The following is a 19,348-nucleotide window of genomic DNA, read 5'->3' on the forward strand; positions in this document are numbered from 1 at the left end:
ACTCAGAAGAGCAAGTCCAGTCAGTCTCTCATCTCCCATCTTATTTCTGAGATAGGTTTTTAATCTCTTTAGAGTGGAGAAACTTCTTTCTGGTGTCGCGGTGGAAACCGGAAGTGTTGCCAAAATACCCAGCAACGTTCTTGTCAGAGGGAAAAACTGTTGATCGCACTGATTGAGAGTTTTGAGATCAGTGACAGGTTTTTCGGATATTGATTCCCAGTGTTTGCTCCATATGTCATATTCACTAAGAAATGTGTTTTCCTTTACTTTCGCCTAGAAAGGTTATTGCTACTTTTTTCAGACTCTCTTTTGTTTTGTCATCAGTTTTAGTTTTCTTGGGTAGAAGCAGTTGAATGCCTTCTATAGCATCTTCATGTAGTTTGAAACGAGCATCTAGTTCGGTTACCACATGGTCTATAAACGGATAAAACACATTTCGCTGGTAGTAAATTTCGGCAGTTTCTCGATGTGCATTGCTGCGTTGGGACGCTCTTGCGGCCATTCTTGGGACAACTATTTCATTTGAGCTCATTCTCTTTGCTTCCTCAAAAAGTATGGAGAGTTGTGTCTCGTTTCTAATGCTTTCTATGGTTGTTCTGACAGTTTTTGCATAACTGCAAGTGGCAATTAAATCAACATTCACCTTCTACATCACCTTAATCAAATTTACAGTATACGAAAATACTTTTCTGAGTATGACCAAAGATACTATAAATCGGCTATTGTCCACTGCTGTCTGCAGCTGAAAAGCTTGTCACTTATTTGAATAAAAAAAACCTTGAGGTTGATACATATATGCTTCCTCATTTGACTTTGCGTAAAGGAAATCACACTTTATATCTAATTCAGAATGATACCAACCTAACATACAAACAAAGATTGCGAGAAACATTCTTACACGAACAAAATTTATCACGAGGCTAAATACTTTGTCATAACTTTCACCTCATATTTGTTTAAATCCCTGGGCAACTAAATGTGCTTTGTATCTCACAGTTTCATCCTTTTCATTTACTTTAGTTGTATAAACCCAACTGCTTCCTAAAATTCTTTTACTTTTAGGAGTTGGAACCAATCCCAAATTTTTCTCTCATAGTATTTCATCAGACATTGCTAATTTCCAATTTTTAACTTGGGGAGATTTTAAACAGTCTTTATAATTTCTAAGAATTTTTATGTCAATATAATTTGCTTTATGTTTTATGTTAAGATATACCTGAAAATTTGAAACTTAACCAGAAAAAACATTTTCCCCTCTGAAATCAAATAAACCCCTATCTTACTTTATGTTGTTACTATTGCAGTAATTTTCAACATCGTTATAGAATCTTAATCCCATATTAACTCCTTCAATATTATAATAAATATCTGTTCTACTATTATCTGGACGTAGTACAGCTTTTCTAATCCACAAAATGTTTTTACATGGTATTAAATCAGGTTTTACGCTTGAATTACCTATATCTGAAGCACTTTTCTCCAAATCGGGACGTTCTATTTTAAAACTAGCAAAATTACGTTAAATGGGTTTGCTGCCCAGTACGGCTTCCACACCAATTGCACTTTCATCAACACGAACATTTATTGTTTCAACAGGTTTCCTTTTGTTTTTAATCCAAAATCTGTAACCCTTCGTATGCATTGCATAACCTAACATAATCCCTTCTTTAGCTCGCATTTGAAGTTTATTTCTCAACTGTTTTGGTTGACCCACAAATGCTAGACAACCAAATGCTTTAAAATGAGTGACTGATGGTTTTCTACCACTATACAATTCAAAAAGAGTTTTAATTTGGTTTTTATGACAAATTCTATTATAAGTGTAAGTAAGGTTTCAGCCCAAAAAGCGTTTCCTAATTTACTAGATTTTAATATTGTCTAAGGCAGTTAAATTATAGCGTTCACTGACGCAATTTTGTTCTGTCGTATAAGCGTTAGTACGGTCAGCTTTTATACCTTCATTTTCAAGAAAATCACTAAATTCTTTATGGCAAAATTCCATGCCATTATCAGTTCTAACATTTACAATTTTGCAGTTTAAAAATCTTTCAGCTCGCTTTTGATATCTTATGAAACTATTGAAAACATAAGATTTCTTTTTAATGGGAAAAGCAGTAACTTTCCTACAAAGGTCGTCAGTGGTAAAAAGAAAATACTGACTTCCACCATATAAAATGACAGGCATTGGACCACATACATCCATATGTAAAAGTTCTATAGGCTTCTTAGACCTTATACTTAAATTGGGTTTGAACGAAATTCTTTTAGATTTAGCTAATTTATATTCTTTACAATTATTATCTGAAAAATTAAGATTAGGTAATCCTTTCACACTAGAATTTTTACTTGTTTGGGTTATATAATCACAATTTATGTGGCAGTACCTTAAATGCCAGATATCTAAATTATTTGACTGAGCAGATATATTAAATAATTGGTCATTTGCGTCACTAACATTTTTGTCAATAATTAAATCTTTATCAGGCTTAGTATAAGCAATAGGCTTAGTATAAGCAATAGGCTTAGTATAAGCAATACAAGCCATTAATTCTTTTAAAATAGAAAATCTTCTCATTTACTCGATTATACATAGAAATAAAATTTTTAGCACCCACAAAATAACCTCCAGCTTTCTCTATTATAGCTACCAGAATTCTATATGCAGGCTAGAAGGTTCCATGATGAAACAATTATAACTCAAAGATTCTTAAAAGCAAAAGGAGTATTGTTGCTCGTTTCCATACTAGATTCAAAACTTCGTAATCTTTAGCTGTAGCCATCAAATTCGGATGTGTGGACTTATATTCGGAACAAAAAGTTATTTTAAAAATACTTACTGTTAGTTTTGTCAACTGGAAAAAAATTCCTTAGAAGCATCATAGTTTGAAAATGTCCTATTTTTTTAGAATCCGCAAAATCTTGAAGTATATCATAACAATCTTGAGGTTTAAGCTGACGATTCACTTTTCAAAAATGGCGGTTGGGAACGGTCCCCATTATTAGCTTCTCCATTTGAAGTTGACAATGACTGTGCTAAATCCAGGCTAATGCAAAATTGATATTCAGGATGATAGAAAATGAATCCCAGTTATGCCTAAAACATGGCCCATAGCCATGACATCCGAGATTGTTGCAGAATATATTTGTATCTGTTTGGCAACAAAACAAATAAGAAAATGCAAAGCAATAAATTTTTTAAATTTATTTAATATTTATAAATTTATTTATTATAATTTTAAAGCAATAAATTTATTTTAAAAACATTTGTAGACGAACAGAGTGACTAACGAAAAGAATGAATACAAAAGAAAATGCTTCAACAGAAGCTTAAATACTCTTTAAACTGATGACGTCATGATCCACTTAAGAATGATCAACAGCAACTGAAAAGAAACTGGCCGATTCCCGCGACCATGATGTTACCGACGTAAATTGAATGCATGAGATCGTCATCTTAAACAACTGACGATGATCAAACCTTATGCCCTTTTAGCCTTTATTTGTCTAACAATATCAAACATGGATTTTCGTATTTAGCTGATTTAAAAGTTGAGCCTATCAATTCCTTTTTGCGGGTTTAAAAATCCAATAACACGGTATTGGATTTATATCTAATATTTACGCCTTTTTACAATCTAATGTTGTGATTTTTATCCACGTGTTTTTAAAATTCAATATTGCGATACATAATTAAGCGCTTGTAATTTGAAACATCAATTTTGTTATTTATATGTGATGTAAAAACTGTGCTTTGCGATTTCTATTCATGTTATCTGGCAATTATGCTTGGTAATTCCTATTTACGCGATTTAAAAATTCACTAGCGCAATTTAAAAATTCACTATCGCAATTTATATTTTCGCGTTTCTAAAATCCAATACTGCGATTCATATTCCCCCGATTTTGAAATCCAATATCGCGATATTTTTGTAAGAAGTAAGTTTTTTTCTTGAATTTGTTACTATGAAGGTGTGGTATTCTTCAGTAGTAGGTGATTTAAATGTAAATGCTAATAAAAAAAAATTATGTTAACTCTGAAACATATATGGTATATAAATTGATATCGATTTTTTGCACACTAAATTTTCAAGGTTTTTTACTTTGTGTCACAATCACCCCTGGTAGTGATAAGGGCTCTGTGAAATAAGAATTCATTTTATCTATAATCTATTTTTTCATTTATTTTTATAAAATTAGATTAGGAAAAAAATTGTTTTACTTATTTCAGTTTGTATGTGCACCTTTAAGATCAAAATATTCGTTTGTTGAAATGAATTTAAAAAAATAATTTTTTATGTATAAAGCTTTCAAAAATCAGAGAAACAACAAAAATGAATATTGATGTATACATTAGAATAAAAATGTTATCAAGATGATATTCACAAATATTTTAAATTGATCAGAGGTAAGATTACTTTATAAATCAATGTATGATAAACATTAAAAAAGAAGGCAAAAGCAAGTGATTTCAACAGTATTATAATGCAAAAAAGGGTACAAAATTGAGTGCAGAATATTCTTTAAAAATATAGAAGAGAAACGAACAAATAAGTTATAATTTACTCATCTATTTAAAAGTTATTTGCTTAATGAAACATTTTTTCCCCTCAACTTTATCAAAATTGATGAACGAAAATTTTATTTAAAAAATTTTAATAAACTTTTTTTTTAAAATTTCAGAATGACTTTATTCGATAAAATCATATTTATTAATACTATATCGTTTTTAGAGTACTGAAAAACTTACATTATTTTGTGGTCATCAAACTTAATGTTTAAACTTGATAAGCTTTAAGCTTATGTAAGATGACTATGAAGTCTACATAGATGACTACGAGTCATCAATGTAAGATAAGCTTGATAAGCTAAACTTTAAATTAATAAAAATTCAACATCTACATATTTAAGAATAAAAAATAAACAGAAAAATATATTTTACCTTCTATTATTTTAGATCATAACATACTCTTTCAGTGTAAACATTATTTATTAATGATTTTTAAGAATTAAATTGATTCCTATTTAATTGATTTGGATTATAAAAAACAAATAGGAATAAGCGAGTACTCTTACTCAATGCCATATGTTTTTCCTTGAATACTGTATTCTTTTCTACACTTCAACTAGCATTAAAACCCAAACAAGTTAATAACAAACAACTAATTGCTAAAACATGAAAAGTATTTGCAAGATGCTTTTGACTTCACTCATAACATTTCAATAGTTACAGGGTTGCCAAATTTAAAAAAAAAAATTTTCGCTTGAAAAAGCAGCTATTTTCAGGAGATTTTCTGTGCTCCAACAATGTTTTTTAGCATAAATTCGGTTGACTAACTGCGTCCCGCAGAAGTATCTGAAAAAAAATCTGAAAATTTTGAATTGCAAATTCGAGTCATCACTTAATGCGCTCAATGTGCACAGACTCCATTGTAAATTTATTTTGTTTCTCGATCACCTTTACAACAGTTATTGCTACAAAATTCTGCACAATTTAAAAAAATCCAATTTTTATTATGATGCATGAATTTCGAATTCGAATAATCACTTCAAAATATGTATGCGTGCTAAATCAATTATTGGTAAAAGGGAAATATTTTTTTAAAAAAAGTCTTTTTTCTTAATGAAACAGTATTTTTTTGATGAATTCTAGTAATTAAAAGTATTTTATTTTTTGCAAATATACAAAAAATTTTTTACATAAGGTTAGATAAAAATGTTAGGTTAGAGCACTAATGGTTAGATAAAAATTGTTGTTGCCACCAACTTGACTAAATGGATTATGGTATATGACAATTAAGTCATTTAATAAAGTTTTAGTTTCAATAAAGTCATATTTTTGTTCTTATTTAGGCAACTATTTTGTTCATTTTTTTCCTGTGGCAACCCTGTAGTTAGATATAAGATAGTTGGCATGATAGATTGTGATCAACAAAAGAGCTTTTGAAGTAAGCAGCAGAATTTTCAATGAAAAGCAGAGGTATTTTTCTTCCAAGAATTAAGACAATTTAGCTGGTGGTTGCCTACATAAATTTGCAAAATAAACATTTTGGCTTAAGATTGTAAGAACAAAATGCTTGTTTTTCACTTTTCTGTATTCATACCAGAAATTAAATAAAAAATTATTTTATTTATATCTATTTCAAGTAGTATCGCTCATTTAAACATGAATTTTTTTTTTGCAATAGCGGAAGTCTAGTAGTTTTTAACTCGTTACAAACATGCATTTTTTGTAAATTTAATGTTAGCATTTTAAACGGGCTCTCATATGCTGTTACACTAAATATTGCAAGAGTAATAATATTGCTTAGTAACAGAAAAAGAGGGTAAATCAGGGCAAAAAATGTTTTATTAGGAATATTATGAAGGTTTCAACCTGTGCAAAAATTTCAGTGCTTAAACTGATTATATATTTAGGGCTAGGCATGAGTCACTTTCCTCACTTAGTGTCATTATCTTAAAAAAAAGTAACTTTTATTCACTGTTTTTAAGAGGCTTAGTCACTTATCTCACTTTTTTAAAATTTTAATTTCACAATTTTCACCACATTTGAATCAAAAGAAAGATTTCACATTTCCCTAAACCCTTGATATTACAATCCTCTTGCTCTAGTAAAGAATAACTATGGGTGGGGCATAGAAGAGGATTGAATATGTGAAGAAAAATAGACAATTTCCACTTTCAAATGAATTCTTCTTGAAATGCAAGAGAGCCATCCAGTGTATCGATAAATGATTTTAGTCATCATCTATCTTAAGTTTTGTTTTCTTATCTGCTGTGGCGATGCAGAGCATGAAATCTTGTGTATTTCTCCTTGAATTGAATTTCTTTTTCCTGTAGGGTTCATACGTACCTTAAATTAGCTTAATAAAGTATAATTTTGCATCATAGAAATTAAGCACTCTTAAAAGTTCTTATTTTACATTAAAAAGTGCTGAAAAGTTTTTCTTCAAAAGAAAAAACATAAATAAAATGTTTACTTAAATGTTACTGTATCACCTATTGGCAAAATGGGTGTTGTTTTGGGGTTGATGTTGTGCGCATGTTATTTGGACGTCATCACACTCTTCAACTGTGTTCAAGAGAAATAGTAAACAGTGTGCATGTGTTGCATGCTGACTGCTACTGTTTGATAATTTTTTTTTTTAGAATTCTTTTTTTTTCACTTATTATTTAATTTTGTTATGCATTAAGTTGGTGAGTTTATTTTTGAGATATGGGAGCAGAGAAATTCCATAAATACTTCTTAAGTTGTGAATAGAATTTCATAATTTGGATGATATTTTTGTTTTAATTAAGAATCAGAAATTCTAACCTACAGTTAGAACTGGATCGTTTTCGATACCAATTCAGGTGAATATCACAAATAAAGAAGGTAAAAAAAAATTAGACAACCATTTTGCCAATGGGTAACCTGTGATTGCCTTTCAGCGATTGCAATTTTTATTATTTTTTTCCCTTTTCAAAAATTTGATTCTTTTTCCATAAGATGTTATTATGTAATGCGAATTTGAGTTATCTCTTTTTGACACGTAATTTCATACTGTTAGATGTTTTTTTAATTTTTTTATGTCAGTTGTTATAAGAATTTTTTGTCCTTTCTATGTGGTTTTTCAAATTGTGCTGTTTTTAACGACACACTAATTTTGAAATGTAGAATTTCAAATTGATTCACCATAAATTTACTTGGTTTTATAATTGTTTTATCAGTCAAATGATTGACAAAGTTCCGCTAATTTCTTTTTCTCCCATGGCTTTTTTAAATCTTCATATTTTAATTAATATTATGTTCATTATGTGACATGTATTTCAGTAACGGCTATCTGTTAATGATTTATTCGAAAATCATTTTTGGATGTACAGTAGAGCACCGATTATCCGAACCCTTATTATCTGAACGTCCAATTATCCGAACTATGTCTAAATTTTTTTTTTAAAAGTTTAGAATACTTTTTAACTTATCAACAATTTTTCTAAATTTCTGAACCAGTAGATCTTCCGGTTGAAAAGATGCCAGGTTATGAAGCAGAAGAGATAGAAGACTGGTGTCGAGACACTGAAAACGTCCCAGGATTTCAAACTTTATATGATAAAATTTTTGCTGAAATATTGAATGAAAATCAGAACTCCACAGACGAAGAGGAAGAAGTAGGTGGTGAAGTTCTAGATAGTGGACCTTCTCATATAGAAGCATGCAATTCATTAGATATTGCAATGAATTGGCTATAATGTCAAAATGATGTTGATACAGTTCAGCTCATTTATTAAAAAAGAATAAGGAATATGGCTGCTCAAAGAAGAGCATCTTCTTTGAAACAAAAGTCCTTACTGGACTTCTTTTGCAATGGAAAATAAAGAAAAATGTGATAAAATCAGTAATTGACAAAAAAATTATAAAAAGCTGAAATATGATTTTAAAAAAATTCAAAATGAAAAAAAAGTTAAGAAAAATATTTAAAATTTGAGAAAAAAAACTTTAAACAGAGCTATTTTAGATAGTACTGCTAGTCCTAAACCTGAAAAAAGTGTGAAGGGAAGTTAGTGCATAAATAATAATCATTTAAACAACTTTCCAATTATCCGAACCACATTCGGTCCCGAGCAGTTCGGATAATCGGCGCTCTACTGTATTTGATTTCATCGCGATTTCTTATAGTTTATTTCCAGTGTTTACCTTAGGCGCTCAGGCGAATTCTTATAACTTTTTCATCCCTTTCCTCGTGGATTTTCAGTACGATGTTATTACTTGCCTTTTTCACCTTAAAGTTAACTTTTTTTACACACTCGATTCAAGGCGATTACGTTGTAAATTATTGTTTTCCGACAGTTTTTGCATTAATTTAATTTAATATTAATATGGTGCTGTATTTTTGATTAATGCGATGTTGTAACGACAGTTTGTTAATGATTCATTCAAAAAACACTTTCAACGATTCTATCGTGATTCCACTTCCCCCCCCCCCGAGTNTTCTATCGTGATTCCCCTTCCCCCCCCCCCAGAGTTTCTTCAACCATTCTTATTTTTTATTTATTTATATTTTTTAAACAATGTTATTACATATGCATATTTCAAACTTAACCCCTTTAGGATAATGATCACATGTCCAGTTTCGCACATATTTCCAATTTTAATACTTTTAATGTGATATTATTATTTTTTATTTCATTAATCACTTTTTGACACATTCTTTTTGCTCCATTTTTATTGTAAAAGTACTTTTTTTTTTACAATAATAGTTATTTAAAGTTTTTTTTCTCAGTTCTTCACATTCTATTTAAAAATGCATTGCTTTTTGACTCCTGAAGAGAAGCTCATCTCAATAAATGTGTATTGACTTTACATGATAGCAACACTATTTTTGTTGTATACTTTCACTGCTTCTTTGATATAATGCTTTAAGCCATAGCAGTTAAACTCAAACATGCAACTTTTTTTTTTAGTTGAGAAAAATTAAAAATATTTATTATGCAATTTTTAAAAAAAAAATTTCAATAGCAGTAAATTAAAGCAATAAACAGCTACAACAATAAATGTTTCTAAACCAATTTTTTTCCTTTAAGTTGTATATATTTAAGGTTATTAGGATGTTGCCTGAATATTAACACTGTTTTTAATTAAGTCACTATTTATCACTTTTTTAAAATATTTAGTCACTTTTTCACTACTTTTTCTACTATAACTCCTGCTGAGCTCTGTATATTGTACTACAATGTAACACTACAAGATTATTAAAAATTTTCCAAATTCTTGTACTAATGCCTTCATGTATGTTTCAAAGATACAGTAAATAAATAATATGAAGATATTATAAATGTGATGTATAAAGATATAATAAATAGGAGAAACAAAGAAATTTTTTTGAGGATGTGAAAAATGTTTCTTCTTACAGGGAAAGACCACCTCTATTTACGACCACTTTTAGGAGTCACAGAATTTTTCCCATAGACTTGTGTTGAAGAGGTGAGACCGGGCAAACTTCTGAACCAAATGCACAAAAAAGTCAAATAAGGCAATTAAAATGTATTCCAAATATTCATATTTAAAGAGCTCTTTCTGATGATTTCTGAGTAAGATTGACAACCTTATGTTGCATTAGCAGAGTTAAAAATTGAATTAAGAAAAATATATATTTTTTCAAAAAAACTAAGCATCTTAAACAAAGAAACCTTGTCTCATTTTTTAAAGCTAATTAATTTTTATGTTATAAAATTAAATGTAAACTTTAATAAAAAAAACATAATTGTTAATTTATTTAAAGTAGTTCGATAATTAGTAAATTTGTTTTTAAGCATAATTATATCAGTAGGGATCACTTTTATTAACGTTAAATTTTGACAATCTGATTTTCATGACGCAAACACAAATGGCATTTCCACACCAAGAAAATGACATTGACTATAATTAAAATCAATTGTAAAAAATTTTTTACTTTCGATAACATTTTTGAAATCAATGGAAGGCAATCACCCATTAACAACCATTTTATTTCGGAACAGGGAGTGGTCGCTCCCAAGAGGTTTCACTGTACAATGGGAATTTTTTTTCAATAGTAAAATTCATGGGAAAAGCAGGTTTTTCCCAAGATGGTAAAAACCTCAAATGGTAAATTCCATGCCAACTCTGGTTAGAATACACATGCATAATTTTTACAATGTTTGGGATAACATGAACAAATAAGAATCTCAAAAGCTATGATAGACCATAATTTTTTGTGTTGATATTTACCATTTCGAAGCTGTTTCAGATTACCTATTCTAATCTTAAGTCTAGGAGATATATTAAAGTAAAATTGTTATATTCTAAGTAAGTGCCAATTCATCTGACTTACTATGTATAGTATTTTCTTGATTTTTGCTACAAAAAAAAATGTATTTTAATATTTGCAAAATTAACCAAATTGCTGAACTGTTTGAACGCATCACAACAGTTCAGATGGTATGTGTTACATTTAATTTATTAATAGAGGTGATCTGAAGTAATTGTAATATTCTCATTAAGTTTCACTTTTCAGATAGTGGCAACACTCTCTATGTTCCATGAAAAAATAAGTATATTGTTTTTCTTTGTTTTAAAATTCTTGTAAATAAAAGTCATTTTGTGAAGTTAAACATCTGAATATTTATTTTGAACAAACAGTAAAATAATCTTATTGTCTTACGTGACATAATGGCGTCCGCGACAGTACTGTTTGTGTTTTGAAATTTAATGAAACGAATTCAGAAAGGCAAGTGACTTTTGACGCTAGTTGTTAACATTTTGTATGTTATCGATATTATAAAGAAGTGTTTGCTTGTTGACAATTATGGAAGTTTTGAAATTAAAACGGAAGTCTATCACAGCTGCATTTACTCGGTTGTACAATGTTATTGAAGAAGCCGCTAAACAAGAAGTTGACATATCGGAGGATATGGATTGTTTGGCGACATTTGAACTTCTCAGAGAGAAAAACGACTTTGAATGAAGAAATTTTAAATTCATTAGTAATATCTGAAAATATTGAAGAAGATGTCATTGAAAAGGAAGCTAGTTTGGCTGATGAGTATTCTTATAAATTTAAGAAGATGAATTTATTATTTAATTGAAAAGTTCATTTGAGTACTGACACAGATACACAATCGGCAATTAGTGAAAATATAAGGCGAAAATTTAAACTCCCACGTTTAGAACTGAAGAAGTTTGGCTGAGAAATTAAGGATTGGTTTCCATTCTGGGTACAATTCCGAAAAATCGATGAAGACGCCGATATTGATGAAACTGACAAGTTTCAATATTTAGTACAGGCTACTGTTCAGAATTCCAGAGCTCGCGAATTAGTTGAAAGCTTTCCCCAGTCTTCTGGAAATTATGCAAAGGCCATTGACTGTTAGAAATCTCAGTTCGGCAGAGATGATTTCTTGGTTGAGTATTATGTTCGGGAGCTGTTAAAACTTACTTTGACTTTTAACTCTAAAGATAAACAAATTAAATTATCAACTACTTACGACCGCATTGAAACACAACTAAGGTCATTAGACTCTAGGTGTAACTACAGCAAAATACTCTGTCATGTTATTTCCCTTGTGGAATTATGTTTAAGTGAAGAAGTACTTAGAGCTTGGCAGAGAAACGAAAAGGGGCTGATGAAAAGCTCTAAAGAAGAATCTCGATTAGAAATTTTTAATGAATTTCTTAAAAAATGAAGTTGAGAATGAAGATAGAATTGCTCTTGCTATGCAAGGTTTCTCGTTGAAGGAAAATACCAAGTATTCTAAAATTAAAAGAGACATTCCAACTGCTGCAGGATTGTTTTCAGGAAATAGAAGTTTTAATTTGAAATGTGTCTTCTGTGACAGAGAAAACCATGAAGCAAAAGATTGCTATTTTGCTCGAAAAATGGATTAAATAAAAAAAATGACAAAACTTAAGAAACATGGTTGTTGTTTTAGATGTTTGAATATTGGTCCTCTGTCTAAACTCTGCAAGGTTCGAAAAAACTGTAAAAGTTGTAAGAAACGACATCACGTTGTTATGTGCCCTGATGGAAAGAATAATGGGACTCTCAATTCTAAAGAAACAACTGATGTCAAGAGGGTGGAACATTTTAACACATTGCCCTATCCTACATGTTCCTCAAATGTTTTTCTTCAGACTTTGGTTGTGCTGCTTCGAGGTGAAACAGAGGATGATTTTGCTGTAAGAGCTCTCATAGATACTGGAAACCATAAGTCATACATTACGAAGGAGGCTGCTGAGAAAATGAAATTTCATGCTTTGAAAGAAACGACTCTCATCCATACTTTATTTGGTGGAATTGAAAATAAACAGAAGCATTTAGAATACAAGATCTACGTGAGTGATGTTACAAAGAGTTATCATTGCACTTTCAACGTTCTTGATCCAGAGAAGATTTGCTCAGAAATGCATCAAATGGTATCAGAGGTTTTAACGCAGGAATTGGAAGATAATGGAGTTCATTTATCAGATAAAGAATGTTCTCCTTTTTGTTCCTCCACAATTCATTTGCTTATTGGTGCTGACATAGCAGGAAAGATCATTACTCGTAAAATCCTTAACTTCACTTCATGACTAACAGCCATAGAAACGTTGTTAGGGTGGACACTTTTAGAAAAATCACCTGACATTTCAGAATTTGATAAAGTAAGTGCCACAAAAAAAAGACAACTCTAGCTCTGCCATGTCACTTTTCGTAAAAGAAGCTAATATATCTGATTTGTGGGAGTTACACTTGATTGAGATCAAGGATCCAATTGAAAAGTTATCAAAAGATGAACAGGAATATTCTGTTAAGGAAAGATTTTTTGAAACCCTTAAATACACTAATGAAGGACATTGTGAGGTTCATCTACCTTGGCAAGATGACTCTGTGCCTTTACCAGATAATTTTGAACTGGCCAAGAGAAGATTGCGTTCTGCGACTACCAAGATACTCTCCGAAAATTTGTATGATAGCTAAGAGAAGATCTTGTTGCAATGGCTCGATGAAGGAATTATTGAAGAAGTTCCACAGTTAGATGTTGATTCATTTGGAAATTACCTTCCTCATCGACCTGTGTTGAAGGAAAGTAGCAGTACAACACCCATTTGCCCGGTTTTTGATGCTTCAGCTAGAATGAAGTGCTATCCATTATTAAATCAATGCTTACGCAGCGGTCCAAATCTGATTGAATTGATTCCAAATATCTTATTACGATTTAGAGGAAAAAGAATTGGGATCACTGCAGATATAAAGAAGGCATTACTTCAGATAAGTATTTGTATGGAACACAGAGACTTTTTACGTTTCCTATGGTGGAAAACCAAAGATTGTCAAGAGTTTAAGGTGTTTCGTCATACCAGGGTTGTTTTTGGTGTTACGAGCAGTCCTTTTCTGTTGGAAGCTGTATTAGACTACCATATTAACCGATATGCTGATATTAATCCTTTCATAGCGTCTGAACTTTTTAAGAGTTTCTACGTAGATAATCTTGTCACTGGTGTAGAGAATGAGACACAACTAAAAGAATTTATAGCAGGTGCTGATGATATACTAAAAAGAGGAGGTTTTGAATTACGAGATTAGGCATTTACTTCTAATAAGAGACTCAAAGCCTTTGGATTTGTTAGGACTTCAGTTGGACGCAAACTCAGATATAATTACTTTCAAGCTTGAATGGTTAGAGGATATAAAACTAGAAACTGTAACAAAAAGAACTTTGTTGTCTATAGCTCATAAATTATTCGATCCTTTTGGAGTTGCTTCACCCGTTACACTTTGTTCAAAGCTTATCCTTCAGAAAACATGGAAGATGTCTTTAGATTGGGACACTGACATAATGAGAAGTTTATATGAAGAATTTTTGCAATGGTTTAAGGATCTCTAAGTATTAAAGCAAGTTTAGGTTCCTAGATGGATCAAGTTGAAGTCTGACACATTAGATACCCATGCAGCATGAAAGGGCAAATAAGCGTTAAAAATATGTTTGTTCGTAATAAGGTTTTGGACTTATCGTTAAAATTACGGCAATTTCACGTGATGATTTTCACCATTTCTTCATTCGTTAAAACGTGTACGTTAAAATGACGGTATTTTAACGTTATAAATTTTCCCTTTAAAAATTTCATTAAAAATATGTTATTTTAACGTGCACATTTTACCCATTTTTGACTGTTTTTTAAAAACGTTTTCTTAACGAACTTTTGACGTTTTGTTGCATAGTTATATTTACGTTAATTTTTTGGGATTATAAACGTAAATTTAATGGTAAAAATTTTTCAAAAACAAAGAGTGAACATGTGAGAGCCGTAGAAAGATATTATTTTACGTCTCTCTGAAATTTGAATAAACTGAAAAGTGTGGATTCTTATTACAATTTATATTTTATTTTTAAATACTTATAATTATTTTTGCTTAGTTAAACTAGAGATAAATATTTACTTGTTGATAATATTGAGTCTTGTCATTGTCAGTAACTGACAAGGGAACTATGAGTTTTAATTCTTACAAAACTAAACTAGGATGAAATTAAAGAATTTCCGAAATACTGAATGAAGGAAAAATTTGCTATAACTTAACATATAACGAACATAATACGAAACATGTAACAAAAGACATAACTTAAATTTAAATTATTTTTTCCTCCGTACAAGAGTCGTGGTGTAGTGGTCAGAGCGTCCGTCTTACTGATATGAGGGCATAGGTTCGGTCCCATTTTGGAATGGGATATTGTTTACAGAGCTTGTAATATTTTTCATTCAAAAATCATAAAATAAAAAACTATTTTTTTGTTAATTATGTAAAAATTGATTCATTATTATTTTATTTTGCAAATATCGCTCACTGTATGAGTTTTTAAAAAATAATTATAATATTATAATTTTTTTTTTTACTTCAATCAACATAAATTAGAAACGATTTCTTTGTTTAATTTTGTTAACATTCATACATTAATTTTTTATTTTGTGACAAACAAAAGTAATTAATTACTTAACCGTATATAACTTTTTCAAAATATTTATTTAGAAATTTGTCAACTTTTAAATTCCATGTTCTTACTGCAATGAAAGAAACATTTACTTTATTTTAAAATACTGGTTTGAATTTTTTTTTCTTCCAAAAACTTCATAAATTGTAAAATTAATATGATAGTATTTTGAAACATTTATCAATATTTATTCTTTAATGTATATATTTAGACTGAAAAAAAAACCATACATATCAAAAGACGGGTAAAAAGGAAATTCTCATAATTAGTTTTCGTAATAAAATTTAGTGTGGGAAGTTTTAAAATATTTGTTGTTATTAAAAAACGTTTCTACACACAAAAAAATTTATTAAATTTAGTTTTTAAACTTGAATTTTATACTCTAGAATTTGTTTAATTATAAAATCTTAATTGCAATAAGTAAATTATTTATAAAAATCTTATATAATAAAAAATAATATAAATATATAAAATAGTAAAATATGACGAAAATGCTGCTTATTGCTCTCCATATTTAAAAGGGCACCAACCAAAAACAAATGCGTAGAATTAATTGAACTTTTTCACACACAAGCCTTGCTATATCAGCTCTCAAAACATATAATGATAATGCAGCCTAAGTATGAAGTTGGGTTCGAAAAAATACAATTAAATCCTCTGTCGGAAAAACAAAATTACTTTCCGAACAACCTGATCTATTCACAATTTACTTGAAAATCATTTTTAAATAGTTTATTTTCCAGATCAGAAATAATTAAATTTCATTGTAAATACTGGTCAAAAGTATCTGGACAACCAGTCGCATGGACTCATTAATATGTCCCCCTTTTGCTCCACCAGTTTTGGATAGGAATTGACTTCTATCACAGCTGAAGTGGGTGGTCGATTTGGCTGGCTATGTAATCTGAGCGCTATTTTGTCCCAAAGATGTTCTATGGGATTTAGATCGGGGCTCTCATAAGCAAGCCTCAATGTGTGAATGTAGCAGTTATCCTGCTGGAAGGGAAGGAAATATTGCCACAGAGTTGGGAGTGCAGCATTGTCCAAATACATCTCAGAGTTCATGTTTCCAACTGCAGGATAAACAATGAGAAACTCCCCCCCCCCACACACTATTATACTTCCACCAACATAACAATCAGGTGTCCAGATACTTTTGGCCACATAGTGTATATTTTAAATACAAAACCTGAACAAATCTTTTTTATTTTTTTAACAGGCGTTGCAAGTAGAGGTTTAAATGGGAAGACACTTTACGCCATGGCATCGTCCACAGCTGCCTGCAGCAGTATGAGATTACTTAAAAGTTGTTCGTTTCCATCTTGCCTTCAATTTCTGTGTTGTGTGAGGCTGAGGGATCTGATTCCTGATGAGAAGTGTGTTTTGAATGAACTTGATATCCCACCTGGTCTAAAACTATTTTTAGAAAAAAATTTGAGCTGGCTTCTGAGTCCCAGGTGTGTTGAAAGGCATCCCCGTAAAGACCAAAAGACAGTAACTACCCCCGAACAACATTCAAGTGGAAGGAACTTCATTATTGTTGGTAGTAGAGGAATACCTTATGCTTGTAATCATTTACAACAGAAAGTGACAGTAAACATGGAATCCTGCCCAAAGTCTAATGAGGATGATCTAAGTGAAAGTGGGTGTAAACGTCCTAGGTATTCTTCCAATTATGTTGTAGGATTATCTTCTGACCCTGATAGTGAATCTGAAATGTAATCTATTGTTTTTAAACACCATTTATTGCAACATGTTCCATTTACTTTTAACCTTTTTAATTTGTGATAAGCCTTAATGGTGCATACAGTGTGATGTTTTTTCTCTTCTTAATGAACACATAAAACTATTTCATATCTGCTTTCCTTATTTTATATTTATGTATAATTTTTAAAACACAGTAACTCATGTTGAGGGTTCTGCTAACATTATGCATTTTGTATCTGTGAAAGTGTCAACAAATCTAATGATAATGCAGCCTAAGTAGTAAGGAGCTTATTGCTTACATTTGCTTAAACTATCAAAAGCTTAAAACATTATTTTATCAATAATGCCAATTGTTTTGAAAGCTTGTTTGCTTCAAATTCACTTTGTATTTAATTAATGATTAAAAACTGCCCTAAATTAACCTAAAAAAAATGCTGTATAACTTTTATTTTAAGAAACAAGGAGGGAAAATTCTAAATATGCTTTACAAATAAACTGATGGTAGGTTTTCACAGTATCTTTCAATACATGTAAAATACAAGGCCATCATGGAATCAGAATTTGAGATATAAAGCTTGCAGTATTTTAACTTTTTCACTCAAAATTTACCTAATTTTGGAAAGGTAGTTAAATAGTATAGATTTGTGCTTTTAGATAAATTTCTTGCAATCAGAACTTTTTAGAAGGCAGTTTATTACTGATACAAATCACATATTTTTATTGCTTTGAAGCAGGGTTTGTTGATTTAAATCAAGTGATTTTTTTAAAAAAAAATCATTGATTTAAATCAATTGATATATATATATATATATATATATATATATATATATGGATGTATANATATATATGTATAGACTTAAAAAGTTAAGTAACAGTGTTTTAAATGATTGATACTTTTATTATTTTCTTTTCTTAGCTTTAAAATTTGTTTTAAATGAATTGCTGCATTAATTAATTTTAGTTAACAAAACTACTTTCTTTCTTGGTGTGTGTTAAATTCCAACACATTTGAAATTACATTTTTAAAAATCTTTTGATTTTTGAGATTGAAAGTAAGGATTAAAGTAAACATTTAATGCTGTCTTAATATAGACTTGCATAGCTGTAGAAATTAATTAATAAACATGATTTTTTTTCACAAAAAGAATACAAATAATGTTAATTAAAATTCTGACGCTTGATTGAAAAAGCATACGATTAACATCTACATTATATTTTATTGGTGGAAAATGCATATTTTTAAAGCTTAAGTTTATCTTAAAAAGAAATTACACCCTAATATGCCAAAAATAGGGTGTAAATTTCAATCCTGCATTTGTTTCAAAATGGTTATGCATTCAAAGCTATGTATTATAATGAAAATTTGTTTTAGGTACTTTGAGATTCTTAAATATTGTTATAAATAGTTTTAATATCAATTTAATTTGGATTAAACATTCATAAAGTTTTTTTAATCATGGATCAAAGTTCTTAGAGTGTATTTGAATAAGAATCAAAAAAATCGGATTTAATTAAAAAACATTTTTAAAAAAGATCACAAACCTTGCTTTGAAGTTCGAAGAACTGGGGTTCGATACTCAGTATCCTCTTCAAGCCCACCTAACTTGTCTAAGAAGAAAAAGCCTTAACCTCCCTTGGTGCACAACGGATGTTACTACCTTTTTTTGCTATGGTGCTAAAAAGGGAATGATCTGCAGTTCATTATTTTCTTTAGGAGGGTATTCTCAAAGTATTTTTGATGAGAATCTTTTTGAATGTCATTATTAAATGGGTGATTAATATAAAGAAATCCAGATCCCAAGAACTTAGTGGATTTACAATCTGCTTAAGCGTTATCAGAGAAATTCTACTTTATCTGAATTAAAAATATAGTTTACTTTTTAATTTAGAACTTTCTAGCAATGTGTTTGCTAAATACTAAATATTTTCTAGTGGTTACATTGGCACCAATACAAAACTTTTTTATTGGTTTCTCACCTAAATTTCTTTGATGTTAAAAACAGTTGTTTTTCTTTGTTATCTCATTTAACTTGTTTTTGTTCTGTTTCTAAATTATTTATAAAAACTTTGATATCTACAATATACCTTGATGGTAATAATTAGGTTAATCAATGTCATTAAACAATTCTTAAAATTATAATTTTGTTCTTTATTAATCAATGGTTAATAAGAATGTCTTCAA

General features: G+C 29.9%; 1 protein-coding gene across 4 annotated transcripts in view; it reads left to right on the forward strand.

The window, feature by feature from the left end:
- Positions 1–17,320, forward strand: part of LOC107449383 (SPRY domain-containing SOCS box protein 3) — a 27,721-nt gene extending 10,401 nt beyond the window's left edge. For all 4 annotated transcript variants that reach the window (XM_071188392.1, XM_043047733.2, XM_016064892.3 and 1 more), the window contains one exon: positions 16,679–17,320. In XM_071188392.1, the coding sequence (XP_071044493.1) occupies positions 16,679–17,181 (503 nt within the window). In that variant the 3' untranslated portion in view covers positions 17,182–17,320. The remainder of the gene's footprint in view (positions 1–16,678) is intronic.
- The last annotated feature ends 2,028 nt before the right edge of the window (positions 17,321–19,348 follow it).

Source organism: Parasteatoda tepidariorum, chromosome X2 (assembly GCF_043381705.1).
Source record: "Parasteatoda tepidariorum isolate YZ-2023 chromosome X2, CAS_Ptep_4.0, whole genome shotgun sequence".
Classification (NCBI taxonomy): domain Eukaryota; kingdom Metazoa; phylum Arthropoda; class Arachnida; order Araneae; family Theridiidae; genus Parasteatoda; species Parasteatoda tepidariorum.